Raw genomic sequence first — 17,922 nt, 5'->3', positions numbered from 1 at the left:
ACCAGATAAGACCATACAGTAAAAGCATAGTTCAATATATACCTTAAGTAGCTTGTTGCTTGTAAGAAAGTCAGCAGATGGCTTTAGAATTGTTGTCATGGACTTTGTCAGTTCTTCATGTACTGTCTTATATTCAGAAGCAACATAGGGTTCAGCTTTATAAGCATACTTGGGGAGGAAAAACAGAACATAATAGGAAACCATGACATAATATGAAACAGTTGAAACCAAACAGATACAATTCTATTTATATATACATTCTTTTTCAGAGTTTGTTTACTTTTAACTGGAGTTTTTTTATTTAATTGTGCCTACCTTGACATAAGATCTCAAGTAGCTATCCAAGCCTTCTTCATGACACTGTGCAACAATATGGATAATAACCCTAAACAGAAGTCAGAAACCGAAACTAAGCAAGTCTACAAAGAAAGCTATGATTGCAATTGCAAAAGTGTTATTCAGTTACACATTTATGTCATAACCCAGTCATCATTTAAACTCTGTGAAGCACTTAAAAATCTTTACCTTGTCACATTGACTGCAACTTCCTCTTGGGTTGCCCTAGTGAGAACTCTAAACAACTGATTGAGAACAGTTGGCAGGAAAGCTATCATCACATGGCCTTCCATAGCATGAAGGCTCTGAAAGAAAGCAGTAATACTGTCACTCCCTTGAAACAAGGGCATTTAAATCACAAGTTCTAAAACTGCAAAAATTACTGTAAGTCTTTTTCCAAAAATATATGCTGCTTGCATTATTTGGTGTTAAGTACCCAAAATACAACTGCACAGAAGGCAACTGAGAAGAATTTCCAACATAAATGTTTGCACACATTAGGTTGCACACATCAGGTACAGGTTGCACGCAGACGGCAAGATGTCCATATGCAGGAGAAGTAAAGACTATTTGGGCTTCTGGGAGGCCTAGCTAAACAGGAGTTTGGCCTACTGAAACCGAGAATAGCAGTAACTCGTATGTGCCAGAGAAGATAGCATTTGTTTTCTGTTACCTTGAAGCGAGATAAAGTCAATATGATATGTAATCTAATGGTGTGGAACATGCTCATACCGTGCAGTTAGAGTCTTCTGCTATTTGACGACAAGCAAGAGTTTTAAATAAACTGTGGTTGCATTATTCTGACCCAGGGATTTTGGCAAGACATATTCTTGTCACTGAACCTAAAGATTTTGCTAGCATGGAATTAATATAAATGTAAGTAAAGTAAGGAATAAGCTATCCAAATATATTACAGAAGTCTTAGGGCAAGGAAGATAGATCAGAACCAAATCAAAAAGCAAATTCAGTTCAGAAGCGTGCCCCATTCAATAGTTAAATCCTTACATAAATGTCATGGACAGACAGTCCAGTTTTATGAACTGATAATGAACATGCAAATACAATAATGAGTTTTGTTGTGCCTAAGAAAATCAGGAGTTACTTGTGATACCTTAATGGATTTTAAGATGACTGAATTTTGGGTTCCACATTAAAAACATGGCCCACTTGATTAATATAAAATTGCTATGGAAACCATGCACTCTATTGATCTAGTCCTGAAAGAGAACTGTAGACATGACACTGATGACCTCCTAAGCAAAATTTTAGAAAATAGGTCATCAATTCCTCATCATTCCCACGTGCAGTTTGAATTGATTAATTTGACACAACAGGCCATTGGTGTTCTGAAATTATCAGCCATAATGCTAACCAATACTATCTCATTATTCCCTTATGGTTTCATCTTACATTGTAATTTTAAGTTTATCTAGGGCAAGAAACATCTCCTTGTTCTTTTTACATTGTATATTACATAAATGAGACCTAGACAATGTCTGAAGTTCCTAGGTTTTACAAAGATATAAAAAAAAATATAATCTGTTATTCACTGCCATTTTATACCTTAAGATATTTTACTAGATCAGTTCCTAGTGCACGAGCTCCAGATTCCGTTTTCTGACAGTACTGAAAAAAATTATGCAAATGCTGGTCCTGTCAAAGACAAAAAGAACCAAAAATTAAACACTATCTAATATGACTATCTAAAACATAACACATTAAAATGTTTATACATAAAAATCCATATATGTCCATATAAATTATTTTTGAAAGTTGAATGTAAGTGTGCTACTCTGAAGGCTAATTTTGTCTCCATGTAACACTTTTTTTTTTTAACCCACATAAGAAATTTCCAGTACTTTTGAACACCTGTTATGCAAAACTTCATCTATATTTGCTTCAAACCAATTGACAAGCAGAAAATAGGATAATTAACGTTAGCTATCCCAACTTATCATACTGTGTATTTTATGAGCAGCTATAACAGGACTCCTTGCTTTGCAGACGTGCCACTAAATAGCTTACAGACGACTACAATCTCTTATCTAAATGGAAGTCTCAGAATGGAATGGATGAAAATGTTAGACAGAAGTCTCACATTTTGAATAGCTTCACTCTAACATCTGCTGCTTTTCACAGCTGATGTGAAAGACAGAAACCATGCAGAACATCCAAGAGACAAAAAACCAGTAAGATAGCAGCATATTGAGTATTAGCAGCTTCCCCAGATATTGTACATACGTATCGGAAACATACATTGTTCCTAAAACTTACTCTAATTGCATTTTGTAACTCACCTGTGTATACACAGTTGACACCAGATGAGTGGATATTTTTAACAGCTGTTTGCCTCCATCTACCCATTTAATTTCAGGACCAGAATGCTGAACACACACATGCAGAGGAAAAGTAAAATAATGTAGCAGTATACTAGAATAAGACAGTGCTTTCTTTATAGTACCACAAACAACATTTTTTTTTCTAAACAGAAGAAGAAATGTGTACAATGAATAAAGTCATAAAATAAAAAAGGAAAATTATGCAGGCAATATTACCTAAAGCATTTATGAAATTTATTTTCAAAGTCCCACTGTAGTTTCCTCACTTACTAACAAAATCACTTTTCTTTGAAGTTACAGATTTCTTATTTCCCCTAAAATTGTGCAAAGAAATGTTTGGCTACAGAGAAACATGTACTACTTTTCTAAAAAAAATAACTGAAGAATTTCTGTAGGTACTGACACAGTGTAAACCTTAACACAGGTCACCGATAGGTATCAGCCAGTACTTGCTTCCCGTTCTCAGTTCTTTGCAAATGGGATGGGAAGGCTCAGCTTTCTACTCTGACGATTAGTTATGGAGAGACTTTACCATTAGATCTACAACTAGTCATCTTGGTCCTAACCTCCTACCCATGGAGGTGAGCAGAGATGGACAGCAGAGGCATAAAAAAAATATACCTACAATATGAAAAGATGAAAGATGTAAAGATGTCAATGGCTGGAAAGCTTACAGTAGAGTTTAAAAAAGAAAAAAGTGGTGGAAAAGGAGGAGACCAAAGCCTCTAGCTGTTGATTTTAGGCCTCTTCCTCCAAAATGAGTCAATTTTCTCTCTGCATTTCATTCCTTTAGTCAAATTCCCTACCACATTTCACATTTTGTATCCTCCTTGGTATTGTTTTTATTACTATTAATTTTGCAAGCTTTCTGCTTTGAAAAATACAACCATAAATTTTACTAGTGAAGTATAAAGATCACAAAACTCAAGATGTGAGAATAAGACTTTTTCAGGAATAAAGGACTTACTGAAAGGAGACAGCATGAAATGCTAAAAAAAATTTAGTAAAGGACTTCAGATTATTTGCATATTTTCATAAGCTGAAAATACTTTAAAACACTTAAAAATTACTAACTTCAATTATTGCTACAAAATGAAACAAATATTTCCTAAATACATCAGCTAAATAATAACAGAAACACATTTAACAGTTTACATGAAAAACTACATTAGGGTAGGTTGATTCAAATTCTTTTGAAGGTCAGAATTTAGTCATAAACTTTGCCTCCAGCTTGTGTTGGAGTTAATTTCTTTTTTTTAAGTCAGATGCATAACTTTTGCAAAGCACTCCATTTCGCATATAAAAACAATTTTTCAATAGAAAGTGACTCAATCTTATCAGACTGGGGAATTACAATTAATTCTTCTCTACATATCTTTCTTTTTTTTTTTTGAAATATTAGAGCCATTTTATATACCATACCTTTCCAACCCCCACTTCTTGATAACTAAGATAGCCTGGTGGAAGATTTGCTGACACTGGAATGTGTTGCTCATTTGTCACCACTCTTCCATCTTTTATTAGCGGAAGCCAAGAATAGCCAACTATGAAACGTGAAAGGAAAGTAATTTTAAATATGTCATGAATCTTTATATAAATGCTTACAAAAGTCTTCCAGTCTTCCAATATGTAATTCATAAACCAGAAAATGTTAATGTAGGGGTCAAATGATTCAAATTCACACAATTAGAAAGAATTGAAAAGGCAAATAAATTCTTATGAGTTTGAAAATATATATATGTTGTAGGCATTCTAAAATATTTAAAACAATAAATAATGAATCTTTCTGTCACTATAATATAAAGCATCATATGGATCAAGACAACAAAATCATAATTTACCAGATAAACATACTTCATAAGAACTCCCAAGTAGTTACTGAAAGCAAACCATTAGCAGACACACCTTGTGTTTCAACAACATCTTTCTTCTTTGTACTCCCTTTGCTTGAATTGTCACAGCTGACATGGTAGAAGGTGAATAACAAATGGTGCTTTTCATGTAACTGAGTGGGCAATTCTATTTTAATCTGAAAAGCAAAGAAACACAACCTTTGTAGAAGACTTCAGCTAGAACAGTGACGTGCCATACTGGTTGAATAGCCTGACTTAAAAGCAGTTCGAGTTTCTGTTATTTGAAGCAAGAATCAAGAATTACACTTACAAAACTTTCAAAAATATTTAATTACAGTGAAAAGGAGGGTCTGATTTAACTGAAATCATTAGCAAGACCTTCACAATCCTAAAATTTTTGCTAGTATTTTTGAAACGTAGTAATACTTAACACAGTAAAAATCACCTCAGAAAGGTAGCTTACCTCATCATAAAACTCCGGATTTTGGTGGTGATGCAAAACAGCAGCAAATGCACTTCTAGTAAATACCGGTCCGCCTGGTCTACCATAGATACACTAACAATAGAAGAAGGAAAAACCAGAAACTACAACAAATTCTTTTTCACTCTTAGGTAAAAGTTTCACCCAGAATTTGAAATATTTTAACTTGTGTTACATATTTCAATAACAATGAACATTTTGTAATGTAACTTTTGTATGTCAAAAGTGTTGATCTTAAAAAGAAAAATCACAAACTTAACATGGATATTAGCAGTGATTAAAAACTAGAATTGATGAGTTATCTATTGATCTCCTTTCAACTGCAGAATTTAGATGAATGCATTGTACTAAACAGCAAATCAAATTGCTACAGAGAAGCTGACAAGATGAAACATTGAAGTACCACTGACTTGGTTGAAAAACTGACATGTCCTTTGAAAAAGAATATATAAGGAAAGTGAATAAAGAGATTACTGCAAGGTCTCTAGAAGTTATCTGTATGTTGCTATGATATTCTGATTATTACCGGAACCTATGAGGTCTTGCCTTTAACTCTTGGTTTCTTTGCACAGACAGATTACATCACCTGTAGTCTGCCTGCTGTGCAGTAGAGTTGACACTGTGGTTTCACCTCAGAACTCCTATATATTTTTCTGCTTCATTTCTTTCAGGCACTTCCTATACACTGTGATAGCTCAGGAACAAATACAGACTTGGTTCTGTAGTTGGTCTAAAGATTTATTGTTTTTACTGCTTAAAAGTTAGAGTAGGCACAAGGCACCCTTGTTTGCAACAAGTTTAAATCTGGAATTTTTGTTGATATACTGAAAGAAAATGCTCTTAGTAATCTTTTATTTCAAAAACAAATCATTTAGAAGTTACTTCTATACCAAATAGGTATAGAAGGATAGAAAGCTGCCACCGCAAGCTAGATAAAATCAATCATTAGTGTCCTGCTTAGCTAACTGGTCACTGTTTTCTTTAATCCGTCACAAAAAGCAAACACTAACCTTCAAAGGCAAAGAATCCTCTTCATCAGAATCCTTGAACTCAATGCATACTGCAATATTTCTAGCCTAAAGCAGCATTCAAAAACAAAAACACTTAATTGGAAGGAACATCAGAGAAATATAGTATGTAAACAATATCAGTCCATTGGAAAAAGAAGAATGTATTGCTTGCCTATACTCACCTTTGCAAAAGACTTTTGACTGTCATATTTCAAGTGCTTTGGATAAACATAAAGATGATTGTTGTAGATGGTGAAAGGCTGAGTGTGTCTTGGTATACAGGGAACAAATTCCTCTATTTCAAGTGTTACTAGTGTCTTGGTACTATTTTCAAATTGTTTCATAGGAATGTATGATGAATTAACATAATCTGAAAATATATTAAAAATCAATATAAAGCTGAAGAGAATACAACTCAATGTCTATTTAACGGTGTTTATTAATACTTACTTGGAAAATCTGGTGACACATTATCAATTGTAACATCCAGATTTCCTAAAATAACAGGAAGCTTGGCCATCTTTTCAGGCCTAGTGGAAGAAAAAACAAAACCAAAAACCTCCAAGTCAGGCTAAATGCAAAGCTATCAGAATGCCAGAAAAAAGAAAAAAATGGAGGGGGGAAGAGGTGGGGGAGAGAATAGGAAACAGAGGCAAAAATAACATCCTGAAATAGGAGTATGAGAGGAAAGGTGGTTTGGGGGTGGACAACTTTATTAGTGTGGTTTTTTTTCCTCTTTTCTTTTTGAGAGTTTAAAAGAGAACAATGTAAGGCTTTATTCACAAGTGTGAAAATAAGTAAGAAAAAGCATTATGGTTCCCTTTCTTTATATTGAAGTAAAAATCTTTAAAAAAGACAGGTTTTCTTTGCCTTGTAGTAACTCAATATAATTGTCAGAGGGTATAGCCTTAAATTTAAACGGCCATCAATAAGCATTGATATTAATAGGATAAACCTGGGGGAAGACCAAAGAGGAAGCGAAATCAGTAAGTTAACAAAATGCGTCTTTCTCCCAGGAATTTTTTTCTATGTTGTTCTTTTCCTAAAGTAACAACGCATCCTTCAAAATATTTACTCTTAACAAGACTACAATAAAATTTCTTAAACGTTTCCATGTAGCTAATCCAAACTATGATTTGAAGTAGGGGCATTTTCCATGTTAAAACACCAGTAGAGTACCATTTTTTAATAAACCTAGTCAGCAGCGTGATTTTTTTATTATTAATATATTTTTTTAATTATTGCAAGGAAACAGTTGCAAGATTTTCCAAAAATACTACCCTGCACTGTAAAACAACTTATTGTGGTTGAAGTCTGGATTCTGATTCCAACAGCTAAGCTTAAGACATTACAATCTCTTTCTCACTAAAATTTCTGTGAAATACCATACACAAATCCACAAACAAGGTGCTGGAATAACCAAAGGTTTTCTTTAATTCACAAAGTAAAGTGCTGTGGTAGGCTAATTTGCTACATTTAACTCAGATTCAATAATATTGTTTATAGCAAGGAGCAGCAGTACACAGCAATTTCAACACTAAACCTCAGTGAAACTTTGAGGAGCTAGCTAAAATGGAATTAAAATACCTGCTACAAACCTCACCTCCTTAACAGATTTGGTAAGTAACAATAAAATAAAGAAGCTATATCCAAAGCCTTTTAAGATCTGTGCTTAGCAATCATTAATACAATTCCAGCTAACTGTCAAATAACAGAAATGGAAATGCCTTTGCAAAGCAGTAAAAATTTCTCAGTAAATCTAAATATTTTAGTTATTTAATATGATCATCAGTCAATAGGAGATTCTTAAGCCTTGCACAAAAAAATGATGCGATCTTTAGGAACAGTTTGTAAAAAAGTATGACCGGTATACTGTTCTTTAGGCATTCTGAGCCAGATGCACTCCCAAGGAAGGTAGAGTGGCTACTGACTTGAAGCCCCCTTCCCTGAGACCTAGCGTCCTCTTTCCAAGGTCAGTGAATGTGATACTTTCTCATACTTTACTTCCGTTGAGAGCCAGAACAGTGAATGCATCATGCAGGCATAACACCTAACATAGAGATACTTCAGTATCTCTATGCGATACTTCAGTAGAGATACTTCAGTATCTCTGTGTTATCATGTTTAACCATATGATGGTTATACATGGCATAATACTTCAGTCCTGCTCAAAGCCCTCAAACGCTGCAAAGGAAAGATCTGTAGGTTGTGTGAATGCACTGAATGTCTGTACAACTTCCTATTTGAAGTGAAAACATATAAATATATACATCAGAAGATGATCTTCAACTGGAGCATCTAATAAGCGAAAAGATTATTGTTTAATTTTTAGGATAGAGTGAGGAAAATTAAACTTACTTCCGGAAATCTGCTAACAATTTCAGCATGTCTTCATTTGAAAGTTTATTACTGTCTTGTCTGAAAAGAGGTGAAAATCTTGCATTTTTGTCCAGTGTTCCCGAGGCATCTTTAAACAATGTCCTGAAAGTCAAAGTCTTGCTTTCAGATGAGTTAATACAAGTGTTGCAATTATCTTCAAGAAACTTCTTGACTACAAAGGAGAACATACTGCACTATCTTTCATATTTAGCATTTAATATTCCTTTCATTATAGGGGAGTTTTAACATATAAATAGCTCAGTGTAATAAACGAAAGAGAACCATTTAATTCTTAGTAAAATTAAAAATCTTGACAATGGAAAACAGTTGTCAATATTCAAGAGTTTGAACAATAATGTGATGAATTTTCAACTTTTTTCCTACTACAAAACTTAAGTCTAAGTTTGCTTTTCAGAAATCTTTGTTTAATTCAAAGCAAAACAAAAAATAATCTAAATAGCACATTGAGATTTAAATGAAGTGAGATGCAGAAGATAATCACAGAATAATAGGTTGAGTTGAAGGGGACCATAAAGACCACCCAGTTCCAACCCCCTGCCGTGGGCAGGGACACCTCCCACCAGACCAGGTTGCCCAAAGCCCCATCCAGCCTGGCCTTGAACACCTCCAGGGGTGGGGCATCCACAGTTCCTCTGGGCAATGTTAAAGAAAAGTGAGGAAAAATTACATATTGGCAAGATTTGTCCTTACCTAGCTGCCCAGGCAAAAGGCATTCTATATTGACCTAGTCTCTGGCATGCCTGCTTAGCATTCTTCAAAACTTTCTGTGCAGCCTTCGAGGGACATAAAAAATAGCCAAGTTTTAAAAACAACCAAACTGTGCCATTAACATACAAGAAAAACCCACACATTGACACAGATATAAATTAGTACCTCTTAACAATTCATTTCAGGTTAAGCAAGGCCTGCCGATCTCACAACATTTCACAAGTGAAAACAAACCCATCCACACCTCCTGATAACACGTTTAATTAAGCAAGAAAAAAAAATTGCTAACAAGTCATCTGATTTCTGTCTTCTTAATTTGTAAATATTCAACAACTGATAACCTAGCCATCAGAAAAGAGAATAAGATGGGACAAATCGTTCTCATTAGAATTTTCAGGTTTTGTTTTTGTAAACTATTAAATAGGAACAAACACTTCCATTATATTGAACCAACAAGCAGAGCTAGAAACCCACTATTTTGAGATGTTCAACACAGTGCTGAACCACTTGAGCTATAGCAGAACCTCCTGACAGAGCAGTAGGTTTCTCTTTTCCAGAAGTCAGCTTTCCATGTGTACCTAACACAGCAAAAAGTATTTTCTAGAGGCAGAAAAACCCAGAGTAAACCTGCCTGAATACTATCCCTGATCTATAATGTTGGCATTAGGAAGAGCTGTTTCTATTGGCGTGCCCTTTAAGCCAACTCTCAATTATCCTTTCTTGTAAAAAAGGGAGAAATTACATTTAAAAGCACAGACCCTTGATCAATAATTATCATTAATCCACAATACTCAGTGTTTAATGGGAGAACAAGTGATCTATGTATTTTTTTTCTTCCATTTTTTCCTTCTCCTTGACCAGAGCAGCAATTCTGCAGGGAGCTGGAACTTGCTTATTGCACTGACATAAGGGGAGGCCTACATAGCTGGTCAATACTGTTCTGCTTTTGTTTCCAGCTAATTCAGTGTAATCCCAAAGAACAAGAATAGACAAAAATTCAAACTAAGGATTCAATTGTGTAAAGTTACAAGCAAATGAAAACCAGAAACGGCCAGCATAAGTTAATATAACAATGAATGTTCTTATTTGGCTGTTATTGTAACACAGGTCAATATAGTCCGAGCATCCAGCATCAAATTTTGGAACACTTGGGCTTAACTAACTTTCCTGTGTGGCACAGGCCCAAGACCACCAAAAAGCAGTTATTCAGTTCAATTTTGTTTTAACTCAGTAACAGTCAAAAACAGGCTCTCAAAATGCAGAGCTGTTGCTTTCTAATGATAGCTGCAAAAAAATCTCAACCATTCCTGGAAAAGCAAATCAGTAGCCTGATCTAAATTAAGACCAAGTGAAAAATACAGTTTTTCGCATTTAACTTAGCCAGAACTAAATCAGTAGGAAAGAACACTGTTCCTCTGCAGAGACTGAGTGTTAACCCTTCCTTCATCCCTTTGACTAGCTGAAAGCAGGAGGAATGTCAACAATACCTGACACTGCTTACAAAAACTCTTAACACCCTGATCCAACTATTTAAACGCTACTGTAAGCCAACAAAATTGAAACACTGTTGCTTCACTGACAGACAAGAAACAGCAACTGACCAAGTTTCTTGTTAGATAGGTTTCAAAAAAACAACCCGAACATTAAAATGTTACGTTATCCTAGACTTCGAAAAAATTCACGTTTCAGTGGTTTATTTCCAAAGGTGATACAGAGTTCCTTCAAACCTACGAAGCATTTCAAATGTAAAAATGGAGGCTTAATAATATCAGTAGTTCTGAAGGAAAACAGTAAGAATATAGATATGAAAGTCACAGTAAACAATAGTCACTGAAAACTGAGCTAAAGGAAAAATCAACTACAATTATATAGTAAATGAGATCCATTAACTAATAGAGATATACAGGTAATTTCTGACTTCTATTTAATATTTCACTGTTTAACAACTTGCAACTCAGCTTTCACATTGAAGATTAGCATTCTTTCATCAGTTTATTTAAAGCCATTAAAAATTACAGACTGCCATGATTACAAAGAGCTGAATAATTTTCTTAATAATATGCTGAACTTAACTGATAAAGTTTCAATAATAACAGTTACTAATAATAACTAGAACTTACTAAATCAAACCATTGTCACTGGAATACCTCATGAAAGAACCACGTTTTTGATCGATATTTATTAACTCCAAATCAACCTGTCTTGCCTCGCTATTTTTTCAGTGCCACAAAAGAAGATAACATACCTTTGAAGAATCTGAACTTTTCATGTATGGCTCAGCGCAATGTGTGATACTTCCCTGTAATACTTTTTCTATTCTAGCCACAAGGAAAATGTCAGGATGAGGACATGTGACTGAAAATATTCCCTAAAAATGAAACACAAGATAAATATAAAATGAAAAAATGCACACTTCTTACATCACATAATAGAAAACCATTTAAAGCATGAAGGAAAACCGTCCTCTTCTATTCAAAATCCAAGCCATATTTTACTAATTCTTACCTGCTTTGGATATTGTAACATTGTTTCATAAATGTCTTGAATCCTGTGTGAACTATCACCACTGCCATTCATCATTTGTTGAGGTGCATTGGATATCATGTGCCTTACTGATGTGTGGTTCAAATCAACATGGAAATCTGCTGAAATCTTCCGGTTGTTTTTAATATCAAATAGTGATAATGTGACAAAGAAAGGTTCTACCTAGACATTTTTAAAAAATAATGAAATGTCATTGTTGTTGTCTATATTATTGTAAAAACATGTATGACAGGAAGACGAATATGATATTTATAAACAAAGGACCACCACTCTAGATATTACTGGCAAGGTATAGAAGAGAGTACAAGAAAAAATTCACTTTCTACAACACAAAGTTTGTTACAAAGATACTTCCCATATCATTTAGGCTCTCATTTCAATTTAAAAGAGTAGTAAGACCAACAAACACACATGAACAATGTTTCTCAATGATAGTAAAGAGTTTTGCTATTAGGAACACTGTCAACAAAATATTGAGACATGCGTTACAATATTAACAGAAAATAATTAGATGAATGGTTTACATTTGTTGTTGGTCCTTCTTCATTTTCAGCAACACAGCTTTGCAAATTGAAAGATAAATCATTACACTTCACAAGAATTTTTTTTCCAAACTTCTCTTCAAATGGCTTCACTTCTGGTTCAATACCAGAAAAGTCAAGTTTCTTTAGAAAGAGAAAAAGAAAACGAAAATTAAGTATGTTGTTTTTCATCCCCAAAGGATCAACGTACAAGGAAGCGTGTTATTTCCTTTTAAAAAGTCTAACCTGTGCATCTGGATCCAAGGCAAAAAGTTTAACTCTGCTTTCACTTTTGATCTTTATTTCTGCTTCTCTGGTACTCTGTCCAAAAGAAGAAAAAGTCTTTGTATCACACCATTAAATGAAAGTGGGTTTTGATCTCATTCCTTTTTCCTGTTCAAAGCTTTAAATATTTTTAATTCATGCACTCTTCTCTCCCTGAACTTTGCAACTGCTTCGTTTAAATTGCTCCATCATGTCCAAGTAAAAAGAAAAAGTTCTTTTCCTCTAAGGGCTTTTCCAGTCTCCAAAACATTAAAAACAGATAAATAAAAAACACATCAGCAACATATAACCTTCAAAAGTCATGGAAAATATACCCCAGTGTAGCTCATATACCATGTTGTCTCCTTAAACAATAAATAACTTTCACAAAAATATTTTATTGAAAAAAGGAAAAAAAAAACACCACAAAGTAGTATGAACATAGGTTAAAACTCAGAGCTATAGCGAGACCATAATGCTGCTCAGGAAGCAACAGGTTAGCTAAGTTAAGAAATATAATCAGAGATTGTTGTTGTTGTTTGTTTTGTTTTATTCCTTTTCTTGAATTCTACTGCCAATGGAGTGGATTTTCTGTGGGTAGACAAATTAAAAAAAGCCATCCGAGAGACAAAACTACCACACTGAAAAATTCCTTTGCAGAACTAGGAGGTAGTATACTGATCCTGCACAGTATTTGTGGATACCTACCTCTAACAGTAAGAGAAAAGAAAAGTAGCACAAATAGAATGTGAAAATTGCTGGTATACATAGGTTATTTTTCCATAAAACGTTGAAAGAGGATTGTATGATTTTTTAAGTCAAGGGAGACAAGAAATGGACACATCCCTGAGCCAAAATTAACAACGTAGCACGGTTGCCATTCCCGAAGTATAGCTAAACAGAGATATAGAGTATTTCGTTTGGGGTGGGAGTCTATTTTTGGATCAGCCTGTACTGGCTAGAAGATGTTACCAACCTAAAATGCTGATCACTGACCATCAGCAGGAAGTGGTCTCCTCTCTGCATCTGCTTTGTTAGAGGCTTCAAGAAACTCCTAACATGCCACCAGCTCTAGTAGCTCAGAACTCTATTTTAGGCTAATAATAAAAATAAAAATAAACTTAAAGGATGCATAACAGAAGAGGAACTTTTGAGGTTTGATTTTGAATGTGGATGGTTTAATTGATTTCATTTACTATGGTCTTTACTGCACAGGAGAAAAGACGGCAGTTGCTGTGGAAGACATGACCAAGACACTCAAAACCAGCAGTGTTGGCAGGCTTCACTTGTTCAGCAGCTAGCATAATCGAGATACACACGACTAAACTGTGAAGAAGTTTAAAGATGACAAGAAGTTCCCCTGTATGTTTTGGAAAGGGAATGGTCAGCAGCAAGACCTGAAGAGGAAGAAGACCTAGTCATACGAGCAAGCCAGAAATTACTTCAGCCCAAACGTATTGAATGGTTTTAGATTTGTGTTTTATGCACTGAAGACAAGACAAAAATACACATTTTTTGACAGGCAGATTGCTGGGGAGTTGGGCAGAAGTCAAGAACTGAAAATGGATAGTCAGCAACCCTCCCTACAGGCTGGCAGTGACTCTGGAATTCCATTTCCTCAGTGTAACAGGGTAATGCTTTCCTACCTTAACAAACACTGGGACATGCAATGGTTAAGCAGGTACTTGGCCACACTGATTATGATAGTCACATCGTTATTTAAGCCAGAGGTCTAATTACTTTTTTTTTAAATGTAGATTAAAAAAACTATATTCACACTTTGTACAGGAACAGACAGATTAAGCAGAACTGACAAATTCAACTGTATGTGTGCACATCTGTACACTGAAGTGTACAAAACCATTTTATTTAATGTTATAAATTAACAGCTGTTGACCGGAAAAAGGAAGGCTCAGATGTACTCACAAGGGTTAAACCTTTCCTAGGAAGACACTTTCTCTCTTACTGTCAGGTGGCTTTAATATCACCCCTGAAGGAATTTCTCTTTCCTCATAAGGTTATAAATTCATCTATTATGAAAATCTCCTTCCAGAACGAACAAAAAATAAAAGAGCAACTATAAACTCATCTAAAAGAAGGCTCAATGCCTTAGAAGTCTTCCACTGGGAAAAACAAAACCAAACAACAAATAACAGCTGAAAAGACAATGCAAGAAAGAACAGAGAACAAAAATCTTCAAAAATAAACAGCGTTTATATAAAATAATCAAGTCAAAGCACAAGTAACGTATTAATGCAAATGGGGAGAATTTTTCCTGTTCTTCTCCGGGGAAAAAAAGGCTAGAAAAATGCATTAGAGCAAATAGTAAAGATGAACTTGAATGGGAAAACCAAACATCTTATTTGGAAAGAAACAAATTTAAATAGGTTGTATCCACAGAATAAAAGGAGTCAATGCTTAAAGAGCTGAGGAAAATAACATGCTAGGAAAATATCTAGCCTGCAGAGTTGCAGTGCTTCCTATCAAAAGGTTATGGAAACAGAAAGCAGCATTTGTAGTACTAAAATGGTACGCAGGTGCTACAGCCCTGAATAAAAGTCCACTCCAAAGGTCATGTGGGACGTAAGTATTCTGATAGCTCCAACTATGAAGAAAGAAAAATCTTACATACAATAAAGACATCTAACTTTATATTTGTTTTGGAAATATCTTTTCCATGGCCTCATGTAACTATGCTTTTTGGTGCTTACAGTTCTTCCAAGGAAAACTTGATTGTACGCACCACAATCCCAATTCATTTCCAAATGCAGCTGTAGCTGGAGTTAGCATAATAGTTTTTTGTGTGTACATGCCAAGTTGATTACAAATAGGTTACAGAAAGAAATGTCAGGCAGCCAGTTTGGGTGCTAAAGTCCTGTTAGAGTATAGTGAATCTTTTGATGTGCTAGCTAATAAATAGCATTTGTTTTACTGCCTGGTCTCAGTTTATAAGCTGTACTCCTTCAGGAGTAGTGACTAGGTCAGGCAGACCCTCTGAAAAGAAGAGGGGAGCATTCTAAAGCATGGTCAAGGAGAAAAGTGTCAAGACTGCAGGCTGTGTGACACAAGAAATAGTAAGGAGTCATGATTCTGCTACTTCAATAGAAAAAGGTCACCAGCCTCCAGTCCTTTGGTAATTCAACAAAAACTTCTCTAGAGAACTCACAAAACTTAAAAGATACAAGTCACTATTTTAACTGAAATCAAGTCTGCAAATTGTCTAGAGTACAGTTACATTTGTTTTCTATGCATTTCTCCTCTGTTTTCTTCTATTTCTATTTTGTTTTACTTACTAGGTGTTTTCACTATGCAAAAAATTGAGTATTACAGTTCATATTCAAATAAAAAATTAGCTGAATGATCTTACTGCTGTTCTTTGTGGACAAGCAATAATGGAAAGGTCTACAGAGTTCCATCTCAAAGACATGGGCAATTCAGGATTCTAACCACACTTCTACAAAAACAAAACTAAAATGCAAGATCTATGTCAATACAGCAAATATCCATGAATTTGCCACCTCCTTAACAAGCACAAGTACATCAATAGTGCTATTGAGCTTCTCTACAGTTTTAACTGTAAAGATAAAACGAGTATAACTAGATTACTTCTACTGAAGTACTTGAACACTTACTTGTATGCAGCAAAACAATACAAAGTATGTAAAACACGAACTAATGAAATAAAAGTTGCTGCTTTGAGACAACATGCACATTTGCTTTATATAAATCTTTAAGACACCAGCCAGGCTGCTTCCAAAAGCAGAAATTGAAGAAGCTCAATAACCACTCCTATTGACAAGACCTTCCAAGCTTTTAAAGTACCACAAACTGACTGGTAGCCAATATCTTACCTTTACTGAAAGTCCACACAACTAAGTATTATGTTTAGTACTCTATATCCTGAGTAGTCATTCACAATATATATTACCTTGGCAATTTCAGGATAGTAGTTATCAAAGCTACTTGATGAGCTTTCCATTTTGCTTTGTTCATCATCTGCAATCAAAAAAAATAAAATAAAATCAAAGAATGACTTACAAATTTCTGCAGCAAAGGTATTTCTGATTAGTTTGTTTGTAACTCACATCCCTTCAAAAATAACAATCAACAAATGGGTTGTGGTCAACTCCATCACTTCACTTTGTAAAGATGTAAAGTAGCACTTATTCCTAATCTTACCTAGAAAATAGCTATCAGCTTTAATACTAATTTTGATACCTGCACTGGAAAAGAAGATGCTCAATGCACAAATTTACAATACTCTTTCCATTATGCATTGTAACTTGATCTCAAAACTTGTTCCCTCTGTTCGGGTGTCCAAGACTACTCTCCAATGATTACTGGAGTTACAAAGAAACCATTCAGTTAGTTTTAAGAACCATCTTCTGGTTCTAAGGTCATTTGGGGACCACTGACTACAATATCCTTCACAAAGCTGCAGGTTTCTCTTTTTTCTGATTTGCTTTTGTTGCAAACATATCAAATTCTGACTATCTTCACCAAAAGAACATATCTAATTTTAAACTCTAATGATCCCTTTTGGTATATAGTGATATTTATAAGCACAGTGACCTATAACCTCTTCCAGGTTCTTTTGGATAGGCATGTCCTTGGTCTGATACCAATTTTCTTCCCCATCCACTCTCAGAACGAAAATTGCACAAGAAGACAGATAGACTCTTCTTTTGTCACCCAGCTATCAACTATCCTTGCATCACATTGCTTACAGATGTCTGCCTTACCTATACTTAAAGGGTTCCAATAGCAAAGGAGCTATACCCAAGAAATTTTTAGGGAAATATTTGTGGTCAAGAAAGTTATGTGTAAATTTAAATACCTCATTGCTATCACAATGTCCTGTTCTTCTATCTACAGTAGACACAGAACAGATTATTCCATTTTTGACATATTTTATGCATTTTAAAAACAAGTCCCTCCTCAGTTTTCTCTTTTTCTTAAGCTACCTTGGTCACGATTTTTCCTTGTGGGTTCTATTACCTAGATTTCTAAACAGTCCCTTTATTCTATAATGCTGCCGAAAGGGCATAACTCTTATCAGTTCAACAGACAATGAAAAGCCCCACAATTATTATGACCAAACGAAAATAAATTTTAACAACAATAAAGCCTTTATTTCTGAATGCACGTACATAGTGTAGTGCACATAAGTGTATCAGCATAGCTGGAAACCCTTCTTACCTTCATGAGATTCTCCGTTTCTCTTTTCTTGCATTGCAGCCTCAAAGTTAAGCTGAAGGATTTTGTTCAGAGTGTTTATCCATTCTTCCATCTCAATTTCACTGTCTGCAGCTAAAAGGTAACTACTCTTGTCTTGCATCTTGAGCTCAAATGCAAAACGTCTGACTTTATTGTTCTATAATAAAATAAAAGATTTTATGACATCTTTACATCTTGTCTACTCACAAATCTAATGATGCTATTCATCTAACACTTTTTGTACTTCAA

At 34.7% G+C, this 17,922-nt stretch overlaps 1 protein-coding gene and 1 long non-coding RNA gene across 17 annotated transcripts in view; one reads left to right on the top strand and one right to left on the bottom strand.

Moving 5' to 3' along the window:
- Positions 1-16,497, top strand: part of LOC310890177 — a 28,039-nt gene extending 11,542 nt beyond the window's left edge. The window contains exons 2-3 of one of the 2 annotated variants that reach the window (XR_014577083.1): positions 7,903-7,991; positions 13,672-16,497. This is a non-coding gene — a long non-coding RNA (uncharacterized lncRNA). The remainder of the gene's footprint in view (positions 1-7,902; positions 7,992-13,671) is intronic. The other variant, XR_014577082.1, reaches the window with a different exon arrangement.
- The window catches only part of DOCK9 (dedicator of cytokinesis 9), a 129,794-nt gene that overhangs the window by 53,736 nt on the left and 58,136 nt on the right, over positions 1-17,922 (bottom strand). For all 15 annotated transcript variants that reach the window (XM_083818642.1, XM_083818638.1, XM_083818641.1 and 12 more), the window contains 19 exons: positions 17,656-17,830; positions 16,385-16,452; positions 12,439-12,513; positions 12,196-12,336; positions 11,633-11,833; positions 11,373-11,495; positions 9,110-9,192; positions 8,378-8,500; positions 6,470-6,549; positions 6,202-6,389; positions 6,020-6,085; positions 4,992-5,084; positions 4,581-4,704; positions 4,098-4,219; positions 2,634-2,720; positions 1,900-1,989; positions 526-641; positions 316-385; positions 43-168 (listed from right to left, as the gene is read on the bottom strand). In XM_083818642.1, coding sequence (XP_083674768.1) covers positions 43-168; positions 316-385; positions 526-641; positions 1,900-1,989; positions 2,634-2,720; positions 4,098-4,219; positions 4,581-4,704; positions 4,992-5,084; positions 6,020-6,085; positions 6,202-6,389; positions 6,470-6,549; positions 8,378-8,500; positions 9,110-9,192; positions 11,373-11,495; positions 11,633-11,833; positions 12,196-12,336; positions 12,439-12,513; positions 16,385-16,452; positions 17,656-17,830 — 2,151 coding nt within the window. The remainder of the gene's footprint in view (positions 1-42; positions 169-315; positions 386-525; positions 642-1,899; positions 1,990-2,633; positions 2,721-4,097; positions 4,220-4,580; positions 4,705-4,991; positions 5,085-6,019; positions 6,086-6,201; positions 6,390-6,469; positions 6,550-8,377; positions 8,501-9,109; positions 9,193-11,372; positions 11,496-11,632; positions 11,834-12,195; positions 12,337-12,438; positions 12,514-16,384; positions 16,453-17,655; positions 17,831-17,922) is intronic.

The sequence above is a fragment of the Anser anser genome, assembly GCF_964211835.1.
Source record: "Anser anser genome assembly, chromosome: 1".
NCBI lineage: Eukaryota > Metazoa > Chordata > Aves > Anseriformes > Anatidae > Anser > Anser anser.
This window is presented reverse-complemented; position numbering and strand designations above follow the sequence as displayed.